We start from the raw sequence: 15402 nt of genomic DNA, 5'->3' as shown, positions 1-15402 counted from the left end.
AAATGTTCCTATTTCCTCAGGAGAAGGTTAACACTTTCAGTCACAGACAACACAAGCACAAGCCACCTGCAACCATTACAAACACAACCCATAGGCATAGACAGTGCATCAAACCATCCCAGATGCTTCATAGAAAAGGATCTCCAAAACATCAGCGAGGAAACGTTCAGAGAAGTCCCCACAGTTCAGCATGTTAAACCCTGAGTCCACACAACAGTACAGAACAATCCTGTCAACCTCAATGTCCCAGTTCCAAATGTTACATAACTAGCTATTTTCAGGACGTGAACATGACAGTTAGATGAGTCGTGGTCCTTCACGGCTTCCAATTTCAGGTTTCTTGTCCCCACGATGAAGTTGTTTGACCTGTGAGCGTCCGATGCGTACTGACGACAGGCTGAGCAGGACAGGGTCTGGCTCGTTTCCTCGTGCACCAGCCTGTCGCGTTCTGTTGTTCGCCATCTCTCGTTAAAAAAGCGCTTTTTTTCGGTGGTAGATCTACTACCCCCCCCCTCATGTACACTGTCCTCTGCGGGTCTTTTCACCCCGGTGATGTACTTTTATTTGAAGGCGCCTTTCTCGGCATACACACAAAGACAATAAAAGGAATCAACAGTGCAAGTAACAAATAAAAACAATGGACGGTGACAGAGGAAGTGATATCAAGTGGAGTAAGCAGTTTTGAACAGATGTGTTTTGAAATGGAGGAACGAATCCATGTTTCTGAGTTGCGGTGGTAATGAGTTCCAGAGACCGGGAGCAGAGTGGCTGAATGCTCTGCTCCCCGTGGTGATGAGGCGGGCGGAGAGCGCAGCTGTCATGCGTATGACCCATAGGAGAATTTGATCGGATATGACTGAAAAGTATTACCCGCCACAGTGGCTGCTAAAGTGACACGATATACCCGCCAGCATACAAATCCACCCGCATATGGCGTGTGCTAATTTCCATCCCTGGTGTGTGTGGGAGGGGGATGCAGTTTCAGATGGCACATATTTGTGTCAGAGTTATTGCCTGAACTATGCAACCATACAGACAGGTTTTAGTGTGCATGTGTGTGTGTGTGTGTGTGTGTGTGTGTGTGTGTGTGTGTGTGTGTGTGTGTGTGTGTGTGTGCGCGCTGCCTCCTGTTGAAAGGTGCAGTCTGAATGAACCTGTCTGTCTCGTTGAACAGTTCAGCAGGAAACTCAGGAGGAGTCACGAGGGTCCCAGCTGTGTGCGTCTCTCTTTAGTGTCCCCTGGTCTCCAGCTGTGTGCGTCTCTCTTTAGTGTCCCCTGGTCTCCAGCTGTGTGCGTCTCTCTTTAGTGTCCCCTGGTCTCCAGCTGTGTGCGTCTCTCTTTAGTGTCCCCTGGTCTCCAGCTGTGTGCGTCTCTCTTTAGTGTCCCCTGGTCTCCATCTGTGTGCGTCTCTCTTTAGTGTCCCCTGGTCTCCAGCTGTGTGCGTCTCTCGTTAGTGTCCCCTGGTCTCCATCTGTGTGCGTCTGTCTTTAGTGTCCCCTGGTCTCCAGCTGTGTGCGTCCCTCGTTAGTGTCCCCTGGTCTCCAGCTGTGTCCGCTCTCTTTAGTGTCCCCTGGTCTCCAGCTGTGTGCGTCTCTCTTTAGTGTCCCCTGGTCTCCAGCTGTGTGCGTCTCTCTTTAGTGTCCCCTGGTCTCCAGCTGTGTGCGTCTCTCTTTAGTGTCCCCTGGTCTCCAGCTGTGTGCGTCTCTCTTTAGTGTCCCCTGGTCTCCAGCTGTGTGCGTCTCTCTTTAGTGTCCCCTGGTCTCCAGCTGTGTGCGTCTCTCTTTAGTGTCCCCTGGTCTCCAGCTGTGTGCGTCTCTCTTTAGTGTCCCCTGGTTTCTGCATGAGTTCTGATCTGAGTTTCTATATCTGCATCCTTTCTGAAGCTGCAGTTCCTACTAATGGAGGAGGTTTGGACCGTTTGCACCTGTCGGCCTCCATACTAGATACCTAAAATCTAGAAGCTGCTTCCTAAAATATTTGGTATTTTCTCTTTTGAAAAAGACCTCAATGAGCGAAAACTCTGAATAATTCCATTTTCCTCACAGAGACGTTACTGACATGCTTTTATTGCAGGTCTCTCAGAAATCATTCAGAACATAATTATTATTAATACACATGTTACACACACACACACACACACACACACACACACACACACACACACACACACACACACACACACACACACACACACACACACACACACACACACACACACGTTATATGCTTATGTAACAGACTCTCCTTTATGTTGAATGACATGTCTAAACTGAGACTGAAGCAGTGAGTTTGATCACAAAGCAGAACACATCATAAATATCTGAACTACGATAAATATCCTCCGGGTTCAAACAGGCAGAGGATAGAATGCACAGAAGAAGAATAAATAAAGACTTAGACACAGCTGGAGGGTTAGACAGGGTTGGGACAGGTGGAGGTTTGGACAGGTGGAGGGTTGGACAGGGTTGGAACAGCTGGAAGTTTGGACAGGTGGAGGGTTGGACAGGGTTGGGACAGGTGGAGGTTTGGACAGGGTTGGGACAGGTGGAGGTTTGGACAGGTGGAGGGTTGGACAGGGTTGGGACAGGTGGAGGGTTGGACAGGGTTGGGACAGGTGGAGGTTTTGGACAGGGTTGGGACAGGTGGAGGTTTGGACAGGTGGAGGGTTGGACAGGGTTGGGGCAGGTGGAGGGTTGGACAGGGTTGGGACAGGTGGAGGTTTGGACAGGGTTGGGACAGGTGGAGGTTTGGACAGGTGGAGGGTTGGACAGGGTTGGGACAGGTGGAAGTTTGGACAGGTGGAGGGTTGGACAGGGTTGGGACAGGTGGAGGGTTGGACAGGGTTGGGACAGGTGGAGGTTTGGACAGGTGGAGGGTTGGACAGGTGGAGGGTTGGACAGGTGGAGGGTTGGACAGGGTTGGGACAGGTGGAGGTTTGGACAGGTGGAGGTTTGGACAGGTGGAGGGTTGGACAGGGTGGGGACAGGTGGAGGTTTGGACAGGGTGGGGACAGGTGGAGGTTTGGACAGGTGGAGGGTTGGACAGGGTTGGGACAGGTGGAGGATGGACAGATGTAGGTCAGACGGCTGTCTCCTGGTCCTCCCTCTGCAGCTGCCTCTTCTCCAGATACTCCGTCAGCTCCGGGTCCTGATTGTTCTCCGCCCGGTGTCTGGGAGTCTTGCCCTGAAACAGATCCGGGGTCAGTTAACGAGCTTCAATTAAAACCCAGCTGGATGTCCCCCGAGTCTGAGAGTCTCACACTCTGTCCTGAGCTGCAGAAGAACAAGGACACTGAGATTATGGGCTGCTTCCTGTTACCACAGGCTTCACCATGGCAACGGAGAGCAGAGGCCTTTGTGTGTGTGTGTGTGTGTGTGTGTGGCAGCAAAGCCGGGATCCTGCAGCGCAGTGTGTGAGTCACGCACACACACACACACAGAAGTGGGTCAGAGGCTGAGGCGTGTGTAGTGAATTACATTCAGCTGGTTCTTTAGAGCTGAGTCTTCAGTCTGGATGTGAGCGGACTCTCTGATGTCCTGATCTTCAGGTCATCATCACCGGGGATGTTTGCTGAGACTCCTTTCAGGGTTCTCAGATGAATGATTGTTTTAATGTCTATAAAGAAGTAGGACTTGTGACTGATTCACTAAATTAAAGAGGCCCGATTCTGCTCCCTGTGGGGTTCCTCTCCTCTGCCACACTCTGTTATATGTGTGTGTGTGTGTGTGTGTGTGTGTGTGTGTGTGTGTGTTACCTGCAGGTCAGTCTTGGTGAGCGAGGCCCCGGCCTCCACCAGCAGGTGGCAGATGCTCCTCTGAGAGGCGGAGGCAGCTTTATGCAGCGCCGTCTCTCCTCTGAAAACACAGCGTTGAGAAGACGTTAACACACACACACACACACACACACACACACACACACACACACACACACACACACACACACACACACACACACACACACACACACACACACACACACATAACAGAGTGTGGCAGAGGACTCACCTCTCCTTATCTGTGATGTCCAGGTGAGACGTGGGCACTGGAGGAGACAGAGACACAATGATCAGAAATACACTGACTTTATCTTAAAGGGGCCCAGTCTGCTCTGATTGGTTAGCTGGCTGACCCTGTTGTGATTGGCCAACCAGCTCAGAGATGTCCCACCCCTTAGCCTATCATGCACAATGTGTTGGAGCGCTAGCCAATAGGAGTGCGACTGTACCATGGTGAGGTCACAATGTTCTGTAAGTCCGGTGGAGGCCTTTCAGGACCTATAGAACCCTCTTCACGAGAGGAACCCCACAGGGAGCAGAATCGGGCCTCTTTAATTTAGTGAATCAGTCACAAGTCCTACTTCTTTATAGACATTAAAACAATCATTCATCTGAGAACCCTGAAAGGAGTCTCAGCAAACATCCCCGGTGATGATGACCTGAAGCCTGTACCACGAAGCAGGATTTGGGGGGTACCGAGCTAACTTCAGGTTCACTCTGGGTTTTTGGTTCACTTCTTACCGAAGCAGATCTCCATGGTGACTTATGCTGAACACATAATCTGCTCCGGAACAGCCTGCTGACCAATCAGAGCTCAGCCTTCTGACAAATCAGAGCTCACAGCCTGCTGACCAATCAGAGTTCAGTGTGGGGAGTTTAAAGCTATGAGTCATACTACAGGATAAAGGAAATACAGTTTAAACTGCCGTCTGCAGGAACGACCGACAGACGCCAGACCTGCCGACTGTGTGACCACGAACATGAATATAATCTCTGCCATCTTGAGACCAACTTCACTGTTACTACATCTGCAGCAAGCTTACTGAAATATCTGCCACAACAGCAGCAACCGGAGCAAAGTCACCGGGAGCAAAGTCACCGGGAGCAAAGTCACCGGGAGCAAAGTCACCGGGACCAAAGTCACCGGGAGCAAAGTCACCGGGAGCAAAGTCACCCGGAGCAAAGTCACCGGGACCAAAGTCACCGGGAGCAAAGTCACCCGGAGCAAAGTCACCCGGAGCAAAGTCACCCGGAGCAAAGTCACCCGGAGCAAAGTCACCGGGAGCATTGTGTACAGTCCGCGGTACTGTGAGTGCAGACGGCGATGTGTGGCATTTATCATTCAAATCCTGTCATCAATCACATCACCAATCACACCATCAATCACACCATCAATCACATCACCAATCACCTCACCAATCACATCACCAATCACACCATCAATCACATCACCAATCACACCATCAATCACATCACCAATCACCTCATCAATCACATCACCAATCACCTCACCAATCACCTCATCAATCACACCATCAATCATCTCATCAATCACATCACCAATCACACCATCAATCACATCACCAATCACACCATCAATCACACCATCAATCACATCACCAATCACACCATCAATCACATCACCAATCACACCATCAATCACCTCATCAATCACCTCACCAATCACCTCATCAATCACATCACCAATCACCTCACCAATCACCTCATCAATCACACCATCAATCACCTCACCAATCACATCATCAATCACATCACCAATCACACCATCAATCACATCACCAATCACACCATCAATCACACCATCAATCACCTCACCAATCACATCACCAATCACACCATCAATCACATCACCAATCACACCATCAATCACATCACCAATCACACCATCAATCACATCACCAATCACCTCATCAATCACACCATCAATCACCTCACCAATCACCTCATCAATCACATCACCAATCACCTCACCAATCACCTCATCAATCACACCATCAATCATCTCATGAATCACATCACCAATCACACCATCAATCACATCACCAATCACACCATCAATCACACCATCAATCACACCATCAATCACATCACCAATCACACCATCAATCACATCACCAATCACACCATCAATCACCTCATCAATCACCTCACCAATCACCTCATCAATCACACCATCAATCACTTCACCAATCACCTCATCAATCACCTCATCAATCACCTCATCAATCACATCATCAAACACCTCATCATGTATGTCCTGATCTGTGTCAGCTCCTCCAGCCGGATCAGGCCTCACAGTATACTGTGGGGGGGGGGGGGGACAGTTTGTACCAGCTGTTGTTCCTGCCCCTCCAGCTGTGCTGCTGTGGTCCTGGATCAAGAGTTCAACTCGTGTTTAAAGTGGAACTTCTTATTGGTCTAACATGAACTCTTCATTCATGACGTATGACGCTCCGCTGTCAGTACGCTTCTCCGGGTTTGTGATTGGTCAAAGGTTGCTAACTCCGCCCCCTTTCCCGTGAACGCGCTGCCGGACAGAGAAACCCTGGGTTACCGAGGTGATACCCAGCGGGGCGGGACCGAATAGCGAGATCGCGCTTCTTCGGTTTAGTTAAGCCACAGAACTCAAACAGATCCAGGGTCTGTGGGACAGGCTTCGGGTACAGGCCTCTGCTAGTATCGTTTACTATAATGCTGTTGTTGTTGTTGTTGTTGTTGTTGTTGTGGTGGTTGCAGCTGACGGAGCTGCACCTGCAGGGCGCTGACCTGCAGGTGCAGCTCCGTCAGCTGTCTCACGCTGTCTTTGTGAAACAGCTGAGCTGAGGCACACAGACTGCACTGTGTGTGTGTGTGTGTGTGTGTGTGTGTGTGTGTGTGTGTGTGTCTCACCGTGCTGGATGAGGTACTGCAGGACGTCGGTGTCTCCGGCCTGCACAGCGTGATGCAGCAGCGTGCAGCCGGCTGAGTCCTGCACCTGCAGGTCAGTGCCCTGCAGGTGCAGCTCTGTTAGCTGCAACCACAACAACATCAATAGCATTATAGTCAACAACAACAGCAACATGATACAAAACAACATTAACATTTTGAACAACAACAACACTAATGTAATCAATTCAACATTATAAACAACAACATCTTAAACAACAACAACATCAACATTATAATCAACGTTAACTTTATATAACACAATAACAACAACGTCAACATTTTGGACAACATAAACAATATAAAAACAACAACATTATAAATAAACAAGGCATTAGAGACAACAACAATACAAACAACATCAACAACAAACAACAACATTACAAACAGAAACAACGGTATGGACAACAACAACAACAACACTAATCTATTCAGCCAGTCGTGGTTGTTTTCTGAGACAGGACGGGGGGGGACTCACTCTGGTCAGGTCTCTGGTCTCGATGCAGTCGATCAGCTCTGAGTCTGAAACACATCACAGGTAAACATCAACAGCCTCCTCACAGACACTATCATCATCTCCTGGATTTATTCAGGGAGGAGTCGTCTAACATGTGATTGTTTACTGAACCCTGAATAACAACGGAGTGAACACAGCCGCTTCAAACTGAGACATAAACAACAACACAAACAAACCAAGACATCGTCTGCATAGAGGAGACCGTACCTGCAGCGCGCTGAGAGGCAGCAGAGGAGGAGCTGCACGAGAGAACAGAGGCATCAGAAACACACACACACACACACACACACACACACACACACACACACACACACACACACACACACACACACACACACACACACACACACACACACACACACACACACACACACACACACACACACACAGATGGAGTCGTACCTAATGGCGGGTCTGAAATCAGCCAGGGTCGTGTTGGAGCGATGCACATTGACTATCTTTGCCCCTCTCCTTCAAATCAGACCAGACAGGATGGACAGAATGGACAAAGAGGGACAAAATGCATAAGATGACAAGAAAACAGAGACAGAAGAGACGGACGTGACGGCTTAGGACGTACAGGATGGACAGGATGGAGAGGATGGAGAGGATGGAGAGGATGGAGAGGATGGAAAGGATGGAGAGGACGGAGAGGACGGACAGGATGGAGAGGACGGAGAGGATTGAGAGGATGGAGAGGACGGACAGGATGGAGAGGACGGAAAGGATTGAGAGGATGGAGAGGACGGACAGGATGGAGAGGATGGAAAGGATGGAGAGGACGGAGAGGACGGACAGGATGGAGAGGATGGAAAGGATGGAAAGGATGGAGAGGACGGACAGGATGGAGAGGATGGAGAGGATGGAGAGGATGGAGAGGACGGACAGGATGGAGAGGACGGACAGGATGGAGAGGATGGAGAGGATGGAGAGGATGGAGAGGACAGGATGAAGAGGACGGACAGGATGAAGAGGCCAGACAGGATGAAGAGGACAGGATGAAGAGGCCGGACAGGATGGAGAGGATGGAGAGGATGGAGAGGATGGAGAGGACAGGATGAAGAGGACGGACAGGATGAAGAGGCCAGACAGGATGAAGAGGACAGGATGAAGAGGACGGACAGGATGGAGAGGATGGAAAGGATGGAAAGGATGGAGAGGACGGACAGGATGGAGAGGACGGACAGGATGGAGAGGATGGAGAGGATGGAGAGGATGGAGAGGATGGAGAGGACAGGATGAAGAGGACGGACAGGATGAAGAGGCCAGACAGGATGAAGAGGACAGGATGAAGAGGCCGGACAGGATGAAGAGGACAGACAGGATGAAGAGGACAGGATGAAGAGGACGGACAGGATGAAGAAGACAGGATGAAGAGGACGGACAGGATGAAGAGGCCAGACAGGATGAAGAGGACAGGATGAAGAGGATGGACAGGATGAAGAGGACAGGATGGAGAGGATGGAGAGGATGGAGAGGATGGACAGGATGAAGAGGACAGGATGGAGAGGACGGACAGGATGAAGAAGACAGGATGAAGAGGACGGACAGGATGAAGAGGACAGGATGAAGAGGCCGGACAGGATGAAGAGGACAGGATGAAGAGGACGGACAGGATGAAGAGGACGGACAGGATGAAGAGGACAGGATGAAGAGGCCGGACAGGATGAAGAGGACAGACAGGATGAAGAGGACAGACAGGATGAAGAGGCCGGACAGGATGAAGAGGACAGACAGGTGTTGGTACCTGCAGAGGACGGTCTTGGAGGAGCTCTGGGACAGACTGTCTGGCAGGGAGCTGTCGCTGGAGACCCTCTTCCTCTGAAAGTCTCTCCCCCTGAGTAAGGGAGACAAATTAAAATGTCTTTCAGAGTCAGAGAATAATCCGGTCCTCTGATCCCTGTGGACAGTGATCCCCCCCCCACAGACGATCCTGTACGTATGAACCCACCTGGTGGTAAAACCTGGTTCTGATTCTGAGCCTCTCACCTGGGGGAGTCGGGGAAGGCAAACCTCTTCTGCTGCTCCTGCTGCTCCTCAGTGCCCACCAGGTCGGGCATGCCGGGGGAGGTGCCAACTGTCTCCTTGGCGACCAGCTCAGGGTCCAGGATGTAGAGCTCCTCCTGGGAGATCTCCGTCACGTAGTTCAGGTGCTCCTGCACGGGGAAAATCAGGAGAATAGTACACCTCATTATTTATATTACACACACACACACACACACACACACACACACACACACACACACACACACACACACACACACACACACACACACACACACACACACACACACACACACACACACACACACACACACACACACACACACCAAACTAAGCCCCCCCTCTAGTACCCGTTGGACCGCCTTCAGCTTTGATCACACATTCTCTGTGGCATCGTTTCCCCGAGCTTCTGCAACGTCTCCACATTTATTTCTGTCATTGTTTTTGATCTTGTATTGATGACGGAGATTCAGACCACTGATCAAAGTCTTCTCCAGCACATCCCAAAGACTCTCAATGGGTTCAGGTCTGGACTCTGGGGGGGCCGATCCATGTGTGAAATGAGGTCTCATGCTCCCTGAACCACTCTCTCACAGTCTGAGCCCGATGGATCCTGGCCTTGTCCTCTTGGAACATGCCGGCTCCATCAGGGGAGAAGAGATCCACTGATGGAATAACCTGTCCTTCAGGATATTCAGGGAGTCAGCTGACCTCATTCTCTGGGCACGTTGCTGAACCTAGACCAGACCAACTGCAGCAGCCCCAGATGAGGCTGGGGACCTGTTTTTTGGCCGGGCTGTGTGTACAGCAGGATTATTTAAAGTGACGCTCAAAGAGCAAGACCTCAGCTCAAGTCTCCGAAACTCTGAACACATTCTCAGCTTTGCACTCCATTCTAAATTCATCTTGGCACTTTTTGTAAAACACTGCACACAGTTCTCTCAGGAAGACAGAAATCTGATTCACTTGTTTGCCATTTTCAAAACCCTGCCATTAAAAATGCGACACACATGAACCAGTTAACAAACACACGCACCAAAAGACCACAACACCGCTTTATTCTGGACACAATAATCAGGACGCTGGAAAAGACTTCAGGTCATAACTTTTACAGCAACAATGGAAATATGGACATCGCAGCGAGAGGGAGAGCGAGAGGGAGATCTAGTGATGGAGGTTTTCAGCATGGAGCTGTATGAGCGTCAGCCCAGTGTTCCTCCTCTTCTACGGGCAGTGGGAGAGAGGGGAGATATCGTCTGTGAGGGGGAGGAGGTGCTGGGCCACAAATCAAAATAAAGATTCCTTGTATAAATAAATCTTTATATCTTCAGCTCTCCCTGAGCATGCGAGGTGGTGCGTTTTGTTCCAACAGCATACCGGGGGGGTTTCTGCACATATTTCTGTAGTGCAGAACTTTCTAACAAAGATTTTCAGAACAAAGGTATCTTTTGGCCAGATGGCCTTTATTGGAGATGTTAGAGTAAAAGGGGGAGACAGAAGGGAAGTCAATGCCAGAATTGACCGGTCGGCTCAGTTGCAGCCTACTGGGCTAAAGTTTCCTGTGTCCGGGCCACCAGCGCTAACCACTGAGCTATCTGCCAGCCAGATGGGAGAGCTTCAGATTGAGAGCAGCAGTGGGTAGAGCAGGGGCGCCCAACCTTTTCTGAACCAAGATCTACTTTTAAAGTTGATAGTGTGTCGAGATCTACCAAGTCATATCGAAAGCCATGGTGTAGCCACAATGAATTGTGCAGCTATATAATAACACCATGTTCTGACACAAAGATCCAGTTTGAACAATAATGTATTGAAGTAAATGTACGTCGTAGGCCTGGGACTGGCCCGTAACAACACAACATACAACCCAATTAATACAAATTCAAGTTGGAAAAGTGGGTCTCTACCTTAGTGGGACTTCTGGCACTGAGAGGAGGAAGCTAGTCTCTCATAGTCCGGACAGTAGGAGCTGAGTGCCAGCCGTAAGCAGGCCGTGAGGTGGTCATCAGTCCTGGTGGATCTGTGTTTTGACTTAATGATGTTCATATGTGAAAAGGCAGACTCACACAAACATGTTGATCCAAAGGTGCAGTCAATTCTTGGCAGTGTGTCTGAGGTTGGGGTACTTCTCTTTCCGCATTAGATTCCAGAATTGGACCTTTGTGTCAGGTCTCTTGATTTGAGCTCAATGTCATTATTTAGTGTGAGGATCTCATTCTCAATAGCACCGCTCTCCAGGTTGAAGAGTGATGCCACTTTGGACGTTATACAATCCACATCTAGATTCTCCCCAAATGGAAAACTGAGAAAACTGACAACAGGCTCAATGGATGCAAAGTCAGTAAAGCGGCCTGTCAAATTCTGACGAGAGGCTTTGCACTTGATCATCATAACGTGCACTCTCAAGCTCCGCACAGTCTTTGCCCTGACGCTTAAGTTCTGTGTCCATGTGTGGAGAGTTCTGCAGATCTCACTGTTGCATCCTGCTTGATAGCAGCAGCAGCAACTTGCTGTTAAAGGTGTTCAGGGAGCTGATCATGTTGATGATGTGTTTGTTCTTACCCTGCAGCTCTAGATTCAAGTGATTGAGCTCGTCAGTCAGATCAGTAAGAAAGGCTGAATCCAAGAGCCACTGACTGTCTTCTAGCTGTGCACACTCAGCATGGTTTGAACGTTTCAGAATTCTTTAATTTCAGGGCAACAATTCAGAAAACCGTTCCAGAAATGTACCTCTGCTGAGCCGCCTTACGTCTGTGTGCAGCAGCAGATCTGTGTGTTCTGCACCGGTCTCCTCCAGTTGCACACGGAATAATCGCCTCTGCAGACTCCTGGCCCGAACAGAACAGGCCATCTTGTTAGCCACATCCATCACGTCCTTCATATCTGAAATCTTCCTTGCTGGTGAATTATATACAATGGTAATTCAGGAAATCCGGGAAAGATTCAGACTGTTTGCACAATCCAATGAACCCAGCAGTACGACCAATCATTGCTGGAGCCCCATCGGTTGTAATGGAGACGAGTTTGAAGAGGGGCAACTTGCTCTCACTAAAGAATTCCATAAAAACCTGAAACATGTCTGTGCCTCTTGTGTGCCCTCTCAGAGGCAGCTCTTCTTTTACACTCATATTGTCTAATGAACACACACAGCTGAGCCACATCCACAGCATCAGTGGATTCATCGACTTGCAGAGAAAAACACTCACATGAGTCAACATCATTCCTCAATTGCTGTTCAACATCCTCCGCCATTCCCTGGCATCGCCGTGTAACAGAATCTCCTGATAGCTGCACATCCTGAACAGCAGACACAATCTCCTTTCGATTTTTAAAATCGGCAGAAAGCGCATCCTCGGCTTCCATGAACGCTTCACAATCTCCCCATCCTCGAAAGATTTCTCTCCTTTTGCAAGAACACCACCGACACGATAAGAAGCTGTGGTTGCAGCCTTACTCGTGGTATTGGGCCTGGTAAAAATGGACTGTTGTGCTGCTAGCTGACTTTTCATTTCCTTGACTTTTCGGGCGCGCAGTGGAGATTTAGCTGGACAGTTTCGTATCGTAGCTCTTGTGGACCGTCTTGAAATGCCGCTCCAAATCCCCTTTCTTTGGTAAAGCCACATTTGCATTGCAGATAAGACAGATGGACTTGGCATTGGAATACACGAAACAATAATCCTCCTCCCACTCTGAAGGAAAATGAGTTTTAGATGTTGTAGCTTCTGCCGCCATGGGAGTATCCACTCGCTCTAGTCAAGCTTCTCGCGCCCTTCCGAATCCTTAGTTAGAGCCTAGCAACCATACCCTGCGCGCGCAGATAGGACAGAAGCGCCTGAGATGTTTGATTATGCCTGATTTACCTTACTACAGCTGCACACATCTACACACTGTGTTCATTGTGCCTATTTAAGATGTTTTAAGTTGGAAGTTTTAACGTAGGCCTATTTTACACAACAGTAGGAGGATAGCCTACTCACAACATTTTCTCGCGATCGACTGGAACTCAGCCCGCGATCGACTGGAACTCAGCCCGCGATCGACTGGAACTCAGCCCGCGATCGACTGGTTGGGCACCCCTGCTTTAGATGGTGTGACACAGATCTAGCTTCTTCCCTCCATCTGCAGGTTTTGGAAAGTGTTCATGTAGTTTTGGGTGCAGTGCTTCATTTTGCAGGATATATGAGGTGTTTTGCACTTTGAGTGTGTGGTTTTGTGAATTGTGTTTAGTGTTTTGAGAAAATGAGCTGCTTTAAAAAAAAGTGTTTCAGCGAAAAAACTGTAATAATATTTAATAAAATATTCCGAAGTTATCCAGAAGTTACATTGTGATGTCACTATGTTCCAGCTGTAAATAAAGGATTCACCACAGAGAGGAGCAGGGACTTTTGATGTCTTTACAAACTCTATACTGAGCAACAACATCTGGATCTACTCATTACTCTGCATCATGCAGACTCAGGATCTTTGATTTTCAGAATAAAATCCACATTTACAGAATAAGTAAAAATTCAGAAATCTTAAATTTCAGAGTTCTGAGATTTCTGGAGGAATGCAGGGATTCTAGCCATTGCAGATAACCATTGACATGCACTAACATCTATACAGCACAGTACAGGAGAGGGAGCACCACGAAAGGATAAATGGGCCCTCTTTTCTCTCAGTCTTTGCAAACACTGAAACACCCGCAGTCGCCTCAGGGTGGCGCTGTGACGTCTGTTAGACCGCCCACTGTCTCACCTGAGCCCGGTCGATCCTGTAGAACCGGTCTGCAGTTGTACCTGGAACACAAACACCAGGTGAGCTCTGTGTGTGTGTGTGTGTGTGTGTGTGTGTGTGTGTGTGTGTGTGTGTGTGTGTGTGTGTGTGTGTGTGTGTGTGTGTGTGTGTGTGTGTGTGTGTGTGTGTGTACGTGTACGTGTACGTGTACGTGCTTACAGTCGAGGAAACACCACTTCATGGACAGCTTCTCTCCCTGTGTCTCCTCTCCGTCCTTCAGGAGAACAAACACAGATCCAGAGGGGAAGAAGTACTCAGATTACTTCCTGAAGTAAAAGTGATATCAGTAGATGAGGACAGGGGTGTGTACAGGTGTGTCTACAGGTGTGTGTACAGGTGTGTCTACAGGTGTGTGTACAGGTGTGTCTACAGGTGTGTGTACAGGTGTGTCTACAGGTGTGTGTACAGGTGTGTGTACAGATGTGTTTACAGGTGTGTGTACAGGTGTGTGTACAGGTGTGTTTACAGGTGTGTGTACAGATGTGTTTACAGGTGTGTATACAGATGTGTGTACAGGTGTGTGTACAGATGTGTGTACAGGTGTGTGTACAGGTGTGTGTACAGATGTGTGTACAGGTGTGTGTACAGGTGTGTGTACAGATGTGTGTACAGGTGTGTGTACAGGTGTGTGTACAGATGTGTTTACAGGTGTGTGTACAGGTGTGTGTACAGATGTGTTTACAGGTGTGTGTACAGGTGTGTGTTCAGATGTGTGTACAGCTGTGTGTACAGGTGTGTCTACAGGTGTGTGTACAGATGTGTGTACAGGTGGTAGGTGTGTACAGGTGTGTGTACAGGTATGTTCACCTCAGAGTCTCCGTGCAGGCGCTGGATCAGCAGCCGGCAGGTCTCCAGGTCGCTGTCTCCGGGGACGCTGATCACCCCGAGAGGAGTCGCTGTGGGAGAAGAGAAGCACAGCAACACCTGAATTCATCACTCATTAAAAACAGAGCGGACCTGCTGCTCGTAAAGACGGTTCCCTAGTGATGTCACTGTGTTCCTGAAGCACACACAGGGGTCCAGTCGAGGCACATTAATACACGTCCCAACATCGGCAGGTTCTCTGAGCTGCAGACAGAGTGTGTGTGATGGTGCAGACAGAGTGTGTGTGACGGTGCAGACAGAGTGTGTGTGACGGTGCAGACAGAGTGTGTGTGACCGTGCAGACAGAGTGTGTGTGACGGTGCAGACAGAGTGTGTGTGACGGTGCAGACAGAGTGTGTGTGACACTCACAGGCCTCCTTCAGCTGGTCCTTGTCGTAGTGCAGCGCTTCGTACGCCGCCATGCTGATCCTGTTCACACGGATCTGCAGAGCATCAGGGAGCAGCTGCTGACTGCACACACACACACACACACACACACACACACACACTTATATATATATTA

General features: G+C 49.2%; 1 protein-coding gene across 9 annotated transcripts in view; it reads right to left on the bottom strand.

Annotated features, from left to right (window-relative positions):
* Nucleotides 1-2050: 2050 nt before the first annotated feature.
* dgkzb (diacylglycerol kinase, zeta b) overlaps nucleotides 2051-15402 on the bottom strand; it is a 32887-nt gene continuing 19535 nt past the window's right edge. For 6 of the 9 annotated variants that reach the window (XM_063905853.1, XM_063905863.1, XM_063905871.1 and 3 more), the window contains 13 exons: nucleotides 15250-15350; nucleotides 14823-14911; nucleotides 14175-14229; nucleotides 13977-14017; nucleotides 9228-9394; nucleotides 8986-9075; nucleotides 7641-7709; nucleotides 7446-7477; nucleotides 7200-7243; nucleotides 6686-6806; nucleotides 4005-4041; nucleotides 3755-3854; nucleotides 2051-3183 (listed from right to left, as the gene is read on the bottom strand). In XM_063905853.1, the coding sequence (XP_063761923.1) occupies nucleotides 3079-3183; nucleotides 3755-3854; nucleotides 4005-4041; nucleotides 6686-6806; nucleotides 7200-7243; nucleotides 7446-7477; nucleotides 7641-7709; nucleotides 8986-9075; nucleotides 9228-9394; nucleotides 13977-14017; nucleotides 14175-14229; nucleotides 14823-14911; nucleotides 15250-15350 (1051 nt within the window). In that variant the 3' untranslated portion in view covers nucleotides 2051-3078. The remainder of the gene's footprint in view (nucleotides 3184-3754; nucleotides 3855-4004; nucleotides 4042-6685; nucleotides 6807-7199; nucleotides 7244-7445; nucleotides 7478-7640; nucleotides 7710-8985; nucleotides 9076-9227; nucleotides 9395-13976; nucleotides 14018-14174; nucleotides 14230-14822; nucleotides 14912-15249; nucleotides 15351-15402) is intronic. The other 3 variants (XM_063905822.1, XR_010167837.1, XR_010167838.1) reach the window with 3 other exon arrangements.

The sequence above is a fragment of the Eleginops maclovinus genome, chromosome 2 (genome assembly GCF_036324505.1).
Source record: "Eleginops maclovinus isolate JMC-PN-2008 ecotype Puerto Natales chromosome 2, JC_Emac_rtc_rv5, whole genome shotgun sequence".
Taxonomy (NCBI): Eukaryota; Metazoa; Chordata; class Actinopteri; order Perciformes; family Eleginopidae; genus Eleginops; species Eleginops maclovinus.
This window is presented reverse-complemented; position numbering and strand designations above follow the sequence as displayed.